Source organism: Motacilla alba, chromosome 2 (genome assembly GCF_015832195.1).
Source record: "Motacilla alba alba isolate MOTALB_02 chromosome 2, Motacilla_alba_V1.0_pri, whole genome shotgun sequence".
In the NCBI taxonomy this organism is placed as follows: domain Eukaryota; kingdom Metazoa; phylum Chordata; class Aves; order Passeriformes; family Motacillidae; genus Motacilla; species Motacilla alba.
Genome location: NC_052017.1, coordinates 58,454,333 through 58,473,190, shown reverse-complemented (window position 1 = coordinate 58,473,190; position 18,858 = coordinate 58,454,333). Strand labels below are relative to the sequence as shown.

General features: G+C 36.5%; 1 protein-coding gene across 2 annotated transcripts in view; it reads left to right on the top strand.

The window, feature by feature from the left end:
• Window positions 1–18,858, top strand: part of CTDP1 (CTD phosphatase subunit 1) — a 98,016-nt gene that overhangs the window by 15,338 nt on the left and 63,820 nt on the right. Inside the window, exons 3-8 of one of the 2 annotated variants that reach the window (XM_038122706.1) lie at window positions 1,734–1,827; window positions 3,270–3,398; window positions 4,669–4,819; window positions 9,977–10,067; window positions 11,207–11,373; window positions 12,970–14,055. In XM_038122706.1, the coding sequence (XP_037978634.1) occupies window positions 1,734–1,827; window positions 3,270–3,398; window positions 4,669–4,819; window positions 9,977–10,067; window positions 11,207–11,373; window positions 12,970–14,055 (1,718 nt within the window). The remainder of the gene's footprint in view (window positions 1–1,733; window positions 1,828–3,269; window positions 3,399–4,668; window positions 4,820–9,976; window positions 10,068–11,206; window positions 11,374–12,969; window positions 14,056–18,858) is intronic. The other variant, XM_038122714.1, reaches the window with a different exon arrangement.

Genomic DNA, 18,858 nt, shown 5'->3' with positions numbered 1-18,858 from the left:
TAGCAAGTTACTAATTCAACAACTGTTCCAAAACAAGCTGTATGGTTGCCTGGATTTTATAAATTAATATTGCATACTCATTTCGTTTGGCTGGAAATACTTTGGTTTCGTTTTAATTCATGCTCATTGTTAAGAATTATTTTGTGAACATTATCCCACAAATCAGTGCAAATGAACTGAATGTTGAGAGTGGAAGAAGTATCCTGGTTAATGCTTGGATATAACTTTAAATAAAAAGTTAAATATTAGTGTTTTGTAAACAAGTATTATTTGGCAAACCTAGCAAAGTTAGGATAGTCATGAAAAGGGCTTTGTCTGTCCTGAATGAATACTTGATTTGAGGTTTGAATACAGTCACATCTAAATACTGCTCTACTGTTATGGTTTTGTATAGTTAATCCAGACAAATTCAAGGTATCCAGCAAATTAAGTTTTATTCACTTAATACTTCTTACTATATCTTAGGTCTGTGTCTTCGTTGTACACAAAATGGCTTTTGCATCTGAAATACCATGTTATGACTGCTGAGCCTACGTCAGAAGACAATTCAAAAGCATTGATGCTTTTCTTGCTTGGAGAAAAGCAAGTAGTGTTCTTAGTAGTCATACAACCAATGGTCTGAAAACGGTCAATAATTTTTAAGGGCACACTTAAAATGCCATTTAGGGTTAAAGATTAATTTTTCTGAACTCTGAAGCAAAGGATGTAAGATGGTAAAATGTACGGACTTCAGACCAAATAAATGCTTCTGTACCTGGACATCAATGCTGCCATACACTATGATGTGGGGGAAGATACCTCTCTGTCGTTATGTCTGCCTCAACTCAGCTCAGTACAGTTGATCCTCAGCAGTTTGCTTGTCACTAAGTGAAATCTGGTTTAACTCTTGTTGTAGATCTGACATCAAATCTTGTCCTGGATGGGACTAGTACATGGGAGAGTTAAAAGATGTGCATGTGTCACCTAGGTCAAAATTTGTATGGCAGGATTTTTTAATATTGTTGGTCAATTAGATGTCAGAATTCCCAATAAATTGATTGATGTAAGCTAGTGAAAGGGATCCTAGACAGGGTTATTTGCTCCGTTTTCAAGCAATTTTGTACTTGTGTGTGCAGTCACACACACTCTGTCTCACATACATATATGCACACAAGGGTGACGCCTGTTCCATGTTGATATCTGTATATGCACACATCATTTTTTTTCAATGGTGTTTTTGAAGCAGCAGTCAACCATAAGTCACTCTGTGTGCAGAGAGTAACTTTACCTGTCCTTTGCTTGTATTTTTCATACTCCGGCTTGGAAAACAAGTAGATAATTGCATGCTGAGTGATTGCAAAAAAAAATAAATGGAGTAGTTTTAAATTTGAATGGTTTGGTGGTTTGGTAGTTTTCCCAAGTTTTCCCAAAACAAGTTTATAGCATGTTTTTTGATGCAAATCAATACATAGATGTATTTCATCTTAGTGAAAACATGTGTTACGAAACAATTGTATGGAAATGTAACTTACTACAGTGACTTTTTGCACACTTTTTTCTGGTGAGCTTATTTGATCGCAATCTGTTTTGTCTAGTAACTTGCATTAACAAGAATTTGATAGTGTGTTAGTTAAAATAGCTCTTTTTAATCTTTTTTTGGTGGTGATTAGTTTGAGGCTACAGATTTTAGTCTGTTTAACATTTCACTAAACTATTACTCTCTCATGTGATGTTTCTTTTCTCTATGTGATTAGGATACGAAGCAAGAATGGAAAACAGAGCATGCCATTATCCACAGCAACTGTATCAATGGTTCACAGTGTCCCAGAACTGAAAGTTAGCTCTGAGGTAAGTACCATCATGCTTTCTTTGTTCACACCTTTCACAGTAGCTCCACAGTTGACAAACTTAATTACAGTAGTTTTGTAAATGTTGTATGTACTTGATACAGGAAGTTTGGCATTGCTTTGAAGAGGAATTTGGGGTTGAACATTAGTGGCCCCAGGGTTTTGTGAGCTTATCTTAGTGTAGATTGATTTTTCTCATGGTTTATACTGGTGTTTTTTAGAGCTGTATACTGCAAAGATGTCCATTCGACAGCAGCCTGTAAACTTAACAGGTGAAGATTTTTGTCACCAAGAGTGAACAGTTAGTGAAAAGTTCCATTAGCTGACATCTGTTCAAAGCTTACAATGTCTCTGAAACCTAGCTTTAAACTTCACTGTGAAATTGCCCCACTAGATATCGTGAAGCAAGTTTGCTGCAACTTACCTGGATGGTAAAATTATTTCGTTATTTTTCAAATACTCCAAGTGTTCTGAATCCATTAATAGTAAAAACATTCATCTGAGTTATCAAAATATGCTTGTTTATCACTCAGTTTGTGTAGGAGGAAGGAGCATTTTTATTTTGAAATAAGCATTCAGTTTCTCTTCTTTATCAACCTGGTCTCTTTTTAATTTTTTATGTTAGTACTTGATTTTTTTTTTCTTGTAATTCATCAAAGAACACCAATGAGGGGAACTGTGAAGATGTAAGCAGCTACAGGAGTCCCCATCACAGAGGAGTGTTTCAAAGGGCAATTTGCACTTGATCCTTGCTGCTTTGTAGTGCTCTAACTTTAAAGTTCAGCTGTCTTGAGGGTAATGCTGCAACTTGCTATCAGAAGTCAATCAGGTGAACACAGAGCTTCACATGGTATTTGGAAAGTTTGTAAATATGTGCAGAAGGAGTAAATATTTACTGGATTATGAGATCTTAATGTTAGTGCCTGTGTGGCACTGCATAATCTTAGCTTTTTATGTCTGAAGGCATACATTCTGTTATTTGGAGTTCACGGTTGTTGTTTTGATCACCAGGAGCATCAGCTTTATACTTAGTGTGGGGTCTTCAGACATATTGTACTTAATAATGCAAAATTGCTGGACATAGCAGTGAAAAGTTCTCACACCTACTGATTTCCTTTGTGTTAGAAGCTACTGCTATTTCCTGTCAGGACACTGGGCCTTAATTTAAGTCAGTGGTTACTTACTTGTTAGATTTGAAAGATTTGCGTTGAGTTTTTGAATTTTAGGAGTTAATAGTGTCACAAATATCTGAGCGTAGACTTTGAGAGCATTTTCTTTCTGTAAAAAAATTGTTCCACAGCTACCATTGCTGCGGTTTTGTTTGAGGCATCATTTCTTGTGCCATTAGTTTGTAGCAGAAAGGCTTCTCAGGTATACGCAAAAGGTGATAAACCTAACGTATTTCTATGAAGCTAAGCTTAGCAGTGAATATTTCTGTTACAGCAAGCTGAGCAGCTGGGAAGGGAAGATCAACAGCGACTACATCGAAATAGAAAACTGGTGCTCATGGTAGATTTGGACCAGACATTGATCCATACTACAGAGCAGCACTGCCAGCAAATGTCCAATAAGGTATTTGGGGTTACCTTTCAATCCAGTATAACAACAGAAGTGTTTCTAACAATATTTAAATGATGGTTCTTTGACAGAACATTCTGTGGTTAGGTAAAATTGTAGTTGAAGGATAAAAGAAAATGAGAAACAAGTCTTCTGTAATATGTTCCTTTTTCTCTACATTTAAATGGACATTTTTCTTTCTTCCATTCATGCTTTCCTGCACTTTTCCTTTATAATCATTTTGAGAGATGTTTCAGGTAGCTAATTTTAATCTCTGCTTTCCTTCCTCTGCAATTCACAAGCTGAGTACTCAGTAATGTGATTACCAAGTCTGAGACAGATACAGTGATTACTGTTTAAAGTCCCTTTTTGAGCAATCCTGTGTGTTCCTATGTCTGTCATTCCATGAGTATGTGTAGGGATTTTTTAAAATCTTTTTTGGGGGAGTGAGGAGGGGAGAGGTTGTGTGTTGTGGTTTAATTTCTTCATGAAACACTTGTTATTGAACTGACAAGGGATATTAGCTTGTAACATTTCTTATTTGGAAGCTCTAAAACAAGAAACATGTTGAAATGTGTGCAGTGTCTGGAAGAGGGTGCAAACTCAAACATCAGTATCGTGCAAACTGATTGCTTAGTTCTTTTCTTTCCTCTTGCCATTCTTGCATGTCCAGTAGGCTAAAAATATGTTCACAATTGCTAGGAAAAAGCAAGCTAGAAATGTACATTGCAATTAAGAGGAAAGGGAACCCTGAATATTCAACTTAAAGGTTAAAAAATCTTGCGTGTCTGAAAGGCTATGCCTCTACCAGTATAAATTCATGGTTTGAAGAAAAGTATTTTTTTAATATTGTGAGGTTTTTAACTGGGATCTTTATCTGTAAGCTTCCTTCCTGGTTTGCTCACTGTTAGTGTGTTTCCACAGGCAGACTTTGTTGGAGGAAGAAAATACTTTCTCTGAGCTCAATGCATATTGAAATGAGTCTGTCAGAAGTTCACTGTCATGTATTGATTGTAGCAAAATCCTGAACTTCTCTGAAACGACCACATTGAGAAGTTTCTCAGATTGATTTGCCACAAGTAAAGATTTGAATGATACAGCTTCCTGCATTTGAAAGCATTACTGTTGGACTGCCTGGCACAGAGCAAAAATGTGCTTTGGATTTTATTCATCCACATAATCTTAGTAGGACCAAATAAAGTTGAAGTGAGGGAAGAGGGTAGCTCTGGAATGCTGACATTTTTGTTTGCTATTTTGATAATATTCAACATGGTTTTTCTTCTAGGGAATATTTCATTTCCAGTTAGGTCGAGGTGAGCCTATGTTGCACACACGTTTGCGTCCTCATTGTAAGGAATTCCTGGAAAAAATTGCCAAGCTCTATGAATTACATGTTTTTACTTTTGGCAGCAGACTGTATGCACATACAATTGCAGGTGAGTAGTATGTTATATTTAACAATATTTGCCTACCCTACCTTCTTACTCATATAACTGATTTTCCTTATACAGTTGTTTTCAAGTATTTGTTCTCTGTTTTGTGCAAAACCACCTCCTAAATAGTCCTGTGGGTAGAATTCTTGGCTTGTTTACAAGGCAGTGCCTGTATGCCCTGTAATTTTAGAAATAATCCATTTTTTCCCCATCAGATCTGCTTTGTTTGACTGATGGTCAGAGAGTCAGATTGTTAATTAGTGCCTTCTTATTAAATAAGAAATAATGTTGATGAACCCTAACAATGATCTGCAATTTCACTTGTATTACAAATCTTATGTAACAGTTCTGTTAAATTCAGCAATGTGACATCATCTCATCCTGTGAGGAACGCTGCCCCTGTATGATTTCCTTTCACTAAAGGAAGTTCTGCTGCAAGAAATCTGTTTACAGCAGTTCTGTTTGTGTCCTGGAGCTGAGATACACTTCATGAAAAACAGAAATCTAGCAATATTTTTGCATCTTTTTCTCAAGAACTTAAAATATTTTCTCCAAGTGAAAACTTGTATTTGAATTATAACAGTAGTGGTCTATTGTGTGGGTCACTGGCTGAAATGTTTTTTCTGAGAAGCATAAAAGAAACCTGCCCTGGTTATGTGAGTGTATGGGTCTGAATAATGTTATGAGGGACACCATGAGTTTAAACTGTCAAGATGAGGTAAAACCTGATTTTAGTCTTTTCTGTCAGAAGAGCATTTTCTCCTCAAACTTCCCTTTATCAAGTCTGTTGGTCTAAGATAGTATAATTAATGATATTTTAGGTTGTGACTGTGTCAAACTATCCATACTGGTGTTCCGTGTCTCCTAGCTTTTTTTTGAGTTGTCTTTCACATTTGCCCTTTTTTTTGTGTCATATTGCCAGGAGTGTTTTGAACAACAATCTCCCAGTAATCCCACTTCTTGGCAAGAGTGAATGATTCCAAAATAGTTAGACAGCTAGCTATCCTAGTTAGCTCTAAAACACTTCAGAGAAAAATATAATCAAACAATTCTTTATGCATGTTAAATGCCATAGAAGGGGCTTGTAATGACAATTATAAGAGACTTCTGAATGACAACATACAATATTTCTGTAATCAAAATGTGATGTTTATTTGTGGTCTCCAGCTAATACTCGTTGAAAGGTTTAAGGCATGTCCTGTCCTGCCAGTGCATGTGAATGTTTCTATGTTGCTCAGTCTTTGACTGTAGTTTAAAGAATCTTCCTAAAGCTTTGTCAGTCTTGCTGTTGGATTAAGTGTTGTGTACTGCTAATGCATGAACAATTCTGTTCTTTTCTGTCCTTGTTAGAATGCATTTTTATTTTCTGTGGCAAAAGAGGAATAGTTTTCTTATCACTAAGTTTAAATACAAGTGAGGGGACAGTCATCCTCGCTGATCTGTGTGCCATGATCTAGCCTAAGGTCAGAAGCTGAATAGCAAATGGCCTTCAGAGCCAGGGAGGAGTTGCAGAGATAGTTAACTCAGGATGTCTGAGTGTCTTCTCTCAATGTGTGATTTGGTCCTCTGCCCATTTTAGTCTCTGAGCCCCAGTGTGGATTACCATGCAGTGCCTGTGCTCCCGCGGGCTTACACTTACTGAGGTCATCATGCTCAAGCTACCTCATTTATTCTGTAGAGGGAATAGCCACCAAATGAGGGTACTGCTGCTTCCTGTCACCAACAGACTTCTGGATTTCTGCCTGAAGCTGTTTAACCTCATCAAAAGCATTCAAACTGCAAGTGGGTTGTTTGTGCAGTGCTGGTGATGGTTTCAGCTGAAGTCTGTGGGCAAGCACTGGATGCAGCCTTTGGTCCACCTGTGCAGCCAAGATGCAGTACTAGAGGAATACATAGCTGATACATTGAGAGAACACTTGATGGCAGTGTTGGTTAAATGGTTTCTCACAGAGCTGTCCATTTGATACTTTGTTATCCCTCTGTTACATAAAGAAAGAACTTGTAATGAAATGCTGGGGATCTTTTTCGTAAGAAAAAGATTGTTTGCTTAAATCCTCTGTCGACATCCTATATATCCTTGTGAATTCTGAACTTCTCCTTTCATGTCCTGAAAGGCTTTTGAAAAGAGATGACATCTTGTCAGTCCTTTTCTCTCATCTCAGCTGAGATGAGCTTCCTGCTAGCTGTTGAGTGGGATTAGCTGTTATTTGTAAACACCATTTATATCGGCTGAAATAATTTATATTAAACCCTTTTTTAGTTTGACATGTTTACAAAGTGATATCTGGTAGTATGTTTATGAAGATGAGCTTTGGATTTTATTATCTAGAGCTCCCTGGAGTATTTCTCTACTAAATAATTTTTTTGAGCAATTGTTACTTAATTTCTTTTTCTGCTCTCTATAAGAGAAGTTTGGTATGTTTAAAACAGATGTCAGCTTAAAAGTTAGTTGTAAAATGCCACAGAGTTTTAAGTTCAGAAGCTATTAAGCAGCAATAAAGCAATGTGAAATCACTCCAAATTTATGGTGAGATTTAGAAAGTGGGACCAAGTTGAAAGCATTCATATGTATGATTTGTTACAGCAAGTATATTACAGAATGTATGCAGTGTGTATGTATGATCACCAGAAATTGTCCCAGCTTTTGAAGAGTCAACAGCTCTTTCCAGGTTGTAAAGCAGAATCTCAAGTAGAATGGAAGGTAACCTGATTCTTCAGAAATTCAATTTTAGTTTTATTTATAAAAGGTCTTATTCAAATTCATGTTGGTTCCAACTGTTATGTAACTTCTCCTGGGAACTGCTATTTAACTCAATCTTTCTCTAAGATTTGAGACATCCTCAATATAAGTTAGTTTTCAACATTGTATCTTCTGATGGTTTTAACTTAGTTTTTACTTATTTACAAATTTTATTTTTTAAGAGAGTCTATATAAGAGCAGGCAATACAATTTGGTAAGTCTGTGTGCAAAGAGCCAGTCTGAGATGGGAAACAACTGGGGCAATAGTCTCTGCTAGGTGAGTTTACTGGATAGTCCTTCCTAATGTGGCGAACAATAATTATAGTGTCTTCAGTTTGTTCAAGAAACTTGGGGGCATACCTCGCACAGTGTCTAATTTATGAGACTAAATGGAAGCTCAGTTTGTCCCAGTCTCTCTTGGTCCCTATCTCAACCCATGAACCCTTCATTATATTTTCTGTCCCTGGTCCAGCTGCAGAGGAGATTAAGAGAGTGGCTTTGGTGGGTGCCTGGTGTGTTGAAGAAAACAAATTATGAAATTAGTGAAATGTTACCTGCCCTTTCCCTGAGATGTGAAAACATCAAATTGTTTATGTTGATTTAGTTGACTAGGGAACATCTAAAAGAAACCAATTTGACTTGGGAAGAACTTTTTAAAAAGAGACCAGTGCTGTTTTCTGTGTTGTTACTCAGTTAGCTTAACCTTGGACTCCCCTAAGGTGGGCTTGTATCTTTGCAGATGGATCTTTGATGAGCTCTATCCTCAGTGTATTTTTAGTTTAGTGGTAAAGTATTACTGTGAAGCTTAAGGAATGCTACCTTATCTCTGATCTCTGGCAGCCAGGCTTTCTGCATTTGGACTTCTTTAGTTCAGCTTCATTTTTCTTACAGTTTTAGCTTGGCATCATTGCAGCTGAGTGCCTCACTGAAGTTTTGCCATGTAATCAGTGCACTTCTGTCTAATTCAATGTAGAGAGTTCCTGTGTATTCAGACAATTAGCAGAAGAGAATTTTGTTGGGGAGAGCAGCAACTCGTGTGACAGCTTTTGCAGTTTGTCAAAGTATATATGTGTACAGCAATAAATCTTTGTAGCTAATTCTCTCAATTCATTATGCCTAGGTACTGCAAGGGTCTCACTACAGGGGATGATTCTACGAGTTTGCAGCAATTCTTAAGCATAGTCGGGTGAGTTAAGGTTGAACCTCTGTCCTTAACTCAGAATTTTCTTGCTTTTATGGGTTTTAAGTTATTCCAATTACACGTCAATATTAATTACATACAGGATCAACTTTCAGAAGTGATGACGGATTTTTAGGGTTTTTTTAAACTTTGTTTCTGAAGTCCCAACTTCAGGTACTCTTGGGAGCTGGACTGTTAAAAGGAGTTGAGCATATGTTCTGTGCAAATCTGAGCTCCTTGAAAGAAAATTAAATTGGTCCATAGAGCAAGTACGTAGTCATTTTGATTTTTGTTTCTGGTTATAATATGGCCATCATTTAAAGTAAAAGACAGTAAAACTTAGAAAGATGGTTCCCAAGTTAAGTATTGACTACTTTGTATTATTCGTAAAAATAATGAGAAGTTGATACTAGTTTCAGTATTAACTCAGTAAAACAAAAAATACAGGTTAGCATGTAATATGCCAGTTTCTTTCTAAGCAATTATGTGGCTGTGATCTGCTCATGAAGATGAACTTCATTACTGGAGACTAGCTTCAGAAGCATGTGCATGTGTGTTTGTACACCCAAGTCATCATTTTCCTAAATAATAGCTCTTTATCTTGCTTGAAGATCAGCTAGCACAGCTTCTGTTTTGGGTTTTTTTTATTTGTTCATTTGTTTTTTTTTAAAGAGTGCAGTCAGAAAAGTTACTACAATTGGGCCTAGATATTTCTAGAAGTCCCAGAATATATTCATTATCTGTAAATGTATTGAAGTAGTTGTTAGAGGTACGACTTAAAACCTACAAATGCAAGAGCTCCGGCTGGAACTGTCTCTTAAATTCCTACTGTGCTTAAATATGGCAGCACATTGCCGACTCTTGTGAGACTTCTCTGCAGTCCCTAGGCATAATGAGCTAAGGAGAGCATTTAGCTTTAAAGAACCAACTATAGAGAGATAAATGTAAGTTGCAAAAATCATGTGTCTATCACCTGCTGTAAGTCTTCCAGCCTTATTTATTTGGCTGTCACAAATTCAGTTTTGTTGACATCTTTAAAGAAAATTAAGTGGAATTTTAAAAATTAAACTCACTGAATTAGCTACAAATACTTGATCCACGTACTTTCTCCCATCTGATCTCATGCCTTAAAATTAACTGTTAAACTGTTGTTGCACAAATTAAAATAGCAGAAGTATATAAAATATAAACAAGGAACAAACATCTTGAACATTAACTTTTTAATTTCTTTTTCCAAAAGGATTTTTGGACCCTGAAAAGAAGCTTTTTTCCCATCGGATATTGTCAAGGGATGAATGTATCGATCCATTTTCTAAAACTGGAAACCTTAGGTATGTATATGGGTCTTAATCATTATACAAAACATGACAAAAACCAGAGAAAATATGCTAAATAAAAGAAAAATTACTCCCTCTGCATTTAATGTATTCATATCCTTCTTTGTCTGCCTCGTAAATATCGACACCATCTCAGTAAAACTGAGGTGTTGGGCATTGCAGCATTTCCTCTACTTAATGGGTTCTGTGGTAGCAGAACAGTAAGACTGTGATGCCATGGCATCATGTTTTCGCTTACACTTCTTATTTTTGTAATAACAACCATATTTCCACTTTGTATTGTGATCTTTTATAATGACTTTTATGATGTGGGTTTTTTAATTAAACCAAAATTCTCAGTTTGAGTTAAATTCATAATTAAATACCTAGTATTCTGGCTTTCAAATGTGCTAAAAGCACCTTCTGTTCCTAGTGTTTCTTGAAATTAGGTCATCTAGAGCCTTGAATTTATATTTTAGCTAAATTCACATTCTGATCTTTTTCAGAGTATTCTTTCTTTTCTCAGGGTATAAAGCCAAGATGTTTTTTCTAAGACAGATCTCTTTAATGCAGCTTTATGAAATATTAAAAGTTATTGCCCGTCCACACCTGAATGTAGCAAATGAGAAGCTTTTTTTCTTTCCTTGATGTTTTTTTTAAATGCATCTTAAGTACTCTACCTCTTCTTCCTCCTAGGTGATGGCTGATATTAGTAATTCTGTTTCCTTTATCTTGCATTGAATGAATCTGCTCTTTAAAAACTCTTCTTGTGTCTTTTACCTATCTCTGTATAGGTAGTGTATTGACCTTGTGAAAGTTGACTTTGGACTATTGGTTGACAAAACCAAAAAAAAAAAAACCACACTGAAATATTTAATGGTTTGTTCTTACAGATGCTTCTTGTTTTTTGCTTTTCGCCTTTGGAACACAGATTTTAAAAGACCTGTTTCCTTTTTATCCACTAACTTTAATTTGTTCAAAGCTTGTATTTTGAATACCATAATTTTAATATTGCTGGCTTTTTGTAAGTTTCTTTTGTAAGTTCCATCTTCTGCAGACATGCTCATAATAAACCATGTCATCAATAGAGATTGATTTCATTGCTGTATAAATTTCTAAAATGCACTTAATTTATCAACTATTTTGTCTCTTAGAGATCTCTTTCCTTGTGGAGATTCCATGGTTTGCATCATTGATGATAGAGAGGATGTTTGGAAGTTTGCACCCAATTTGATAACTGTGAAGAAATATGTATACTTTCAGGGGATAGGAGATATTAATGCACCTCCTGGATCAAGAGAAATGCAAATGAAGAAGAAAGGTAATTAGATTGTTTTTAAACCATGTTTATAACTTTGTCCACTTTTCAAGCATGATATAGATGTAAGTCATTGAGATGGTCTTAGCAATACTTCAGTTGTGCTCAGATGGGCAATCCCAGACTATTGAAGTTGACAGTACAAATAGAAGTAGCTTGGTAAAACTGGACTGTTCTTACTGAGAGCATTCCTTCTGGCATCAACCAGAGCAGAAGTGAAGCAGTAATAAGTGTTGTGGCTGAGAGCTGACGTGGAAATACACCAAACTCTTCAAGAATGTGTGTGTAGAGGGGGACGCTTTCTCACTTGCACCGCCATGTAAAACCTGCTGACTTTTTCTTCTCTATAGGTTTCACCTCTTCAGTCCCCTTCCTTGCCTTTGGGACTTGGAGGAATAGGTAATAAACTCTGGCCTCAACACACTGCTGAAAACGAATGTTGAAATCTGCTTGCCTCGCAGTCTAAATTGTGCTAATAAAATTAGTGTGAATTTTTTAGCACTTACTGAACATGGTGTTCTAGCATTTGACACAAGAACCCTATGTTCAACAGGCCCAGCAGTGTAATACACATAATGGGTTTATAAAGTACACATTACTAGATTGGTAATTATTTGGGAGCAAAATGTATTTGAAACACAATGTCATAAGAAAGAATTGTCAGGCTTTTTCCAGTTCAAGCAAGGGTTTGGTTTTGTTTTTGTTTTTTTTTTTAATTTAATACTTGTGACATTGTTCTCTTTCCCATGTCGACAGAAGTGTCCAATACAACAATAGAAATAGTATGATCAACCTGAATCGGGTCGCTGTGATTTGGGACGTCTACACTTGACTCCTGTCCTTACTGGCAAGGCAGGAACATGCACACAAAAGGGAGACAAAGTAGCATGATTTCACACAGTGTTCCCAGTGAACGTTTGTGTGCAACAGTTTGGAAGTCTGCACTTTCTGCAATTGTCTCTCTACTTCTGCGGACATCTGTGGACACATCCTAAAACTATTTGTCTGCTTTTGACTCTATTACCCTTTTACTTGCATTCCATCAGTCTTAAATTGAGCTTGAATGGCATCTTTGTGTTGCTAAAATGTGTATGTCTTTTCAAGGACAAAAGTTCAGTTACTTTGTTATGAAAATTAGGTAATATGAAAGGACATGGCTGTTTATAAATTAAGTTTTTGTACTGTAGTTCTGGATTAGGACTTTACAAAGCAAATTCTGCCCATCTGCCCCCAATTTATTTATTTTCATTGCTCTAAGTTGTAATCGTAAAACTTACACTACAAGCACTACAAGATAAATCCTTTAATGCTTGCAGAGTTAACAAATAATTAGTTATGACCTGTGATTTAAAGAAAAAAAAGCCACTTATGTAACTTCTTTACAAAAGTAATGTTTGTTACGTTTGAGAGTCCTTTCTAGTAATTATTGATACCTAGAGAATTTTAACAACTTTGAAAAGCCTAGTGATCACTTCCAAGCATAATGAAATCTAAGTCCATATGTAAACTATGTGTTTAAGGTCAATGAAAATTAAATTTTTGTAAATCTGAAAAGAAGAAAAAAGGGAAAATATGTTTTCTTTCTTGCCCATATCTTAGCAAACCACTCTACAAAACCTGAGGCTCTGGATTCAGCAGTGATTTCAGCAAAAGATGTTGAAGAAATAAAGAATGTTTTATGTGTAGAAGAGCACAGTAATGGTCTCAAGAAAACTGCAAAGGACACTTGCACTGCAAATGGGAGTACTTCTGTAAGCAGTGAAACATCTGATGGGGATGTGAACTCTCTTAATAAAGTTAATGCCCAGGACTCCTTAAATGATAGCACTGGTCAGAAAATGGACAGTGAGGTCACTGATGACTTGGCAAATGAAAAAGAATCTCAGATTTTTTCTGAACTAGTTGATACAACAGTTACAGAGAAGCAGCAAACCCAAGAGAAGATAACAAATGACTTGGACTTTGAACTGTCTAGTGACAGTGAAAGTGACGACGGATTGGATACCAAAAAGTCATCCACTTCTGTATCAGATAGTGAGAATGAGGAAAAGAGAAGTTGGAAGAAGTCCAAACAACCTCTGCAGGATGAAAATTTGCAGCAAGAGAGTTGCACTGATGTGAGTGAGAAAAAGGATGTTCTGGTGAACCATTCTGGGGACTCACAGTCTTTACCTAGTGAAAATATCCAGGACAAAATTGATCATGAAGCACAAGAGGAAAGTGAACAGGAAAGCCTTTGTGATTTAGGAAATGGGTCTGGAGACAAGAAAGAAGCTGAAACAGAATCTCAGATTAGTGAACAGTCTGGTATTACAATGGGTGAGTCCTTAGACCAGAGCATGGAGGAGGAAGAGGAAGAAGACGATACAGATGATGATGACCATTTAATATACCTCGAAGAGATCCTTGTGCGAGTTCACACTGATTATTACACAAAGTATGATAAATATCTGAAAAAAGAGATTGAGGAAATTCCAGACATCAGAAAAATAGTACCAGAACTAAAAAGTAAAGTCTTGGCAGACGTTACCATAATATTTAGCGGACTTTACCCGACAAACTTCCCTATTGAAAAGACACGGGAACACTATCATGCCACAGCGCTTGGAGCTAAAATTGTGAAGAATCTTGTACTTAGTGCTGATGATCCTGATAAAGCAACACATCTCATTGCAGCAAGGACAGGTAGGTATTTGAGCAGCTTTTAGTCTGTTGGATTACATGCTTTGAGCTCTTTTGTATGGCCTACAGACTTTAATGTAACTGAGATTAGAATCAAAATCAAAGGAAAGATTCTTCCTAAAACAATTTAGCAGCTTTTTAAAAAGTATCTTTCTCTTCTTTTTGCTTAAACGTGACTTTTAATTGTTAAAAGTAGGACCTTCTAAATACCCTATGATGCAATGTGTCATGTCTCAGTTTTTTGTTAAGAATTGGTGATACTAATAGTCAAAGACTCAGAGTTGTTGAATAGAAACCCTTAATATTTGTGTCAAAGAAATGTTTATGATTGTCTTGCTACAAAGGTATAGCAGTGCTCTCTCAGTTTCTCAAATTCACCTCTCATGGTTCAATTTCACTTGGTATGGAATTCAAACAAATTATTTTAAGAGACTGCTAATACACTGTCACTGTACTGTGCTTAACCTGCATTGTTTTGTCACAGGGATTGTAAAAGTTTAGCATAACTTCTAGGTTGTCTTTGACAAAGCTGCCTGTTTTTTTAATAGCTGTAATGGATAGTAATGTACCATTGGTAGCTGCCACAGAGGAGCTACCAGTCAGCAGCTCTAGCTTCTAGCACACCAGTTTTCATGGGTGTGCCCTGAGACTTGGTTCCCTCATTGCTGGCCTTTTGAAATTACATGGAATCTAAATATCTGATAGTCAAATCCATGAAATCCAAAAGCAAAACTGCATGTTTTAAGTAATCTAAAATTTACAGGTACTTTTAGGACACACTTAGACATCATAAGTAAAGAAATATATTATCTGCCCCCTATTGGATTTTTTTTTTTTAACTGCTATTCATGTAGGGTTTTAGTACATCAGAAGCAGGTTGGTTTCATTGGCTTGTATTTTAAAAGTCTGTATGTCAAGAGGCATTTAAGTAGTAAATGCATATGATAAATGGAGATAGACCCTTTAGTAGTAAAAACAACCTAAAACTCAGGAGATGGAATTAGATGCATGGAGATTAGCTGACATTCTGGGTTGTGAAGATGTGATAATTGCAACAGTGAATGTGAGGTTTTGAAATCAGTGGATGCATCAGTTTGAGAGTCCATTGTTTTACTAGTGTTGCTGAACAGCTGTTTTTAAACTTCATAAATAGGAGTAATTATTTCAGCAAGGAATTATGCAAGTTCGTCATACTTCATTGGAGACATAATAGCCATCAGTATAAGAGATGATTTTCCAATTTCAAATCTTAAAATGTTGAATTTAAAAAATTGCTTTGTTTATTCTTAACTAGATGACTTCTGAATGTAGTTATACATCAGATGCATCTCTTGTGTGATGGGATAAAATTGATAGGATACATGTAAATTAGACATTCCCAAACATACACATTTCTGTAGAGTGAAAAGTGTTGAAAAACACATTAAGGTACACATCATGTCATAATGAGAAGCAGTTGACTTTTTGGGTTTTTTTTTTAATGCACTGTTTGAGGGATGTGTGTTTATGTAGATGCATTTATGCATTCTTGTGTTCTATTTTTATAAATAAATTATTTGCCACCTGCATATTCGTAGTGAATCATACTAAAGTACATCTGAATATGAAAAACTACTTTAGCTTTGTTTTTTTTTTAATTAAATTGCATATTGCACTAATTCTAGTTGAGGTAAATTGGCAGTCATTTCTGCCTAATTGGCAATACTGTTGTCATCTTTCATCATGACTTAATAATTATTTCTCTAACAATGGCAATGAAGTAGAGGGATTTAGAGTGAATGAAACAGCATTATCCAATAACCCTTTGTGGATTAACCGGTTCTGGTTTTGTGATGGGATTTTGGGTTTTTTTTCAACTGGAGACTATTATTCTCTCCTCTGGAAGGTGGAAGTAGTTACGCTGCATCATTCTAATTTCATGAAGGAAACTTCTTAGAGATTTTAAGGATATAAATTTTGTCCTGTCACAGCTGGGTTTGTGATAATTCATCTGTCAATGTGATTTTCATAGTGATTCTTTCATGGTTAGAGAGCAAATTATTACAAGCCTCTTGCTGACAGTAAGTCATACAAGTATTGCATCTTTGGCTCCTGCGGCAACCATCTGAAGCACTGCTTGATGTGAAATTGCTGGTGAAAAGGGGAAACAAAAGCATGTCCCTTCTTGAGTGTTTTTCAGAAGTCAATGATGTGAGACCAGGCAACATTGTTATCTATACTTTTATCTTTTTTTCTTCTTTTGACATGTTTGTGAAAAGTGATTCTAAAATACCTTTTAGTTCAGTCTTCTGGGGCAGACTTGGGCAAGCAGCTGAATGTGTATGTTTATTTTTTACTAGCTGAGATGTAAAGAAAGCACATGCTTAATCTGCAGCAGTGTTTGGGGGTAAATACTATTTTTTATTATACAGCTTTCTGATATTGAAGGCAAAGGAAGAAGTTGGCAAAGGAACAGAGTTACCCTTTAGGTCTTGAAGTGATGGGGTTTCCCCTGTTAAGTGACCTCATGATAGCTTGGTGCATTGAAATGAACAGCTACTGGAAAATGTTTTAGGTTGTTTTTTACAGCATTCTTCCCAGCCTATTAGGGTAAATAATTTAAATTTTTTATTCTTTATATGTACTTGTCTCTTTCTCTGCAGACAGGCCATTTGTGTCCCTGTAGACACAGGTACTCTGAATTCTGAAATTAAATAAATCCTTGTTCCTGAAAAAAAATAGGGCTTCTTTCATTACATAGGGCAGAAATTGCTGCCTGAATTACTGTAAAATACAGGATCATTGCATCATCTAATCAGCTTTCATAAATCTGAGTGACTGAAAAAAGGCTATCCTATAGTCCTTTCCACTTATCTGTGGGCTGCATAAATCTTGCTTCAGTTTTTGAAACATCTGCTGTTTGCTTTAAGCATCAGTAAACTGCACTGTAGGATGAGTTTTTATAGCTGTGTACACACTTGACTAAGCAGTTATCACACTATTTCATAAACCTTGTTATGTTCCTTCCTGAACAGATAAAGGACACTGTATTTGATTCTTGTATTGAGTTTTTGCTGGCGGAGCAGATAGAGCTGTTCAGATCTCTCCAAATTTATTGTAGTGTGGTAGGAATGGAAATGCATCAGTTTGGGTGCCAAATTTTTCTTTTATTTTTCAAAATATATTTGAGTCCATGGTATTTCCTATTCCTGTGATATGTCAACAGCAATTTTTCCTGAAAAATATGTTCAGGGGCTGTGTCTTTTAAAAAAAAAAATTGGGCTAAGCATTGCTCTAAACTTGGCCACTGACCAGGTAAGCCTGTTGGTTTTACAGTGCAGCGTTAAACCTGAACTTTAGGCATAGCTTCAGAACAGGACATCTGTCACTTGTGTTAGGTCAGTGTTCTTGCAGAAGAGCTTGCAGAAGAGGATTTGATTATAAAGCAAGATCTATATATAAAAATTATCTGAAGAGAAATAAACTTTTAGTGATCAGATTTTCCAAGCAGTGTCTGGCAGCCTGGTTGCAAGCTGCCATAAGGATATGTTGATTTTGGTGTGTTGGAATCAGGAGAAAGTTCTGCAAGTGCAGCTGGTGATCTCTCCCCATCGTGTGCTTTGGTTAGTCCTGACACAGCCTTGAGCACTCACACTGAGTTCTGCATGGGTGAGATTGAATCAGAGGCCACAGTTGGCTGAGCACTGTTTTCCACAAGTTCAGAAGTAGAATTGATGAGCACCTTCCCCAGCTTTGAAAATAACATTTTCCAATACTATCTGCTTCAGACTGTATCCATCAGAGAATAGATGTGATAAATTTGGCCCCCAGTTGCTTCATGTGGAAAACCTTCTGTGCCTTTTTAACTTTTTGGAACAATTTTAGAATTCGAAGTAGGAGAAGGTGATTAGGTGACAATAATGCAGAAAACGTAGTCTGGAAGATCAGTTTTTCTCTAAGTGATTTTAATCTTAGCTGAGTAACTCAGATGTTTTTAGCTGCATCAGAAATACTATTCCTTGGATGGATTAAAATATTTTTGTTTTTTTGTCTTAATAAGTGTAATTCAAAAAAGGAGAAGTTACACTGGGGAAAGGGAGAGGAGACAGCAAACATATTATCACAGTGCTATTTCTTCTCCCAGTTAAATTTGGTGTTTCACCAAATGTTGCTTTAAGTAGATTATACATGTGAAATCTTGATTTGTGAAGGTGTCAGCTAGAAATAGGAAGCCCTCCCCAAGAGGATGCACTTGTGTTCCCTCATGCAGTTTTCAGTATGCTGGAGTGTGCAATAGGCCACTGCACTTTAGAAATGGGGAGGAGGCAGAAAGCCTTGATGTTGTGGAGGTGAGAAGGGTAAGACTTGACTCTTGGGAGGCAGGTTTGGTTACACACAAGTCTGTGTCACCAGCTTTCAGAACCCTAGAACATTTAGGTTGTTAGGGACCTTAAAAACCATCTAGTTCCAGTAGCAACTTCATACAAAATTGCGCTGTTTTGGCTTTCATGTTTGAGTTTTCTGTCACAATCCTGTCAACTAGAAGAATTTGCACAGCTCCTCAGCATACATCCAGTATGAAACAATCATATATGTCTGAATGCAGAATGTGGGGGTGGGGAGGAAGTGGCAGCAAGATTAAACACCTGATATCAGTGCAGAAACATGACTTTGAAAAACAGTTGGAGAAAGCCATCTCCTCATGTAACTTCACAGATTTAACATGAGGTGAAGGTGCAAAATTACAGTTTTGTCCATATTTCTGCCTGATGAAGTCCAAAAGGAGCAGCATAATCCCATCTATCCAACAGCATCACCAGCTCTGGT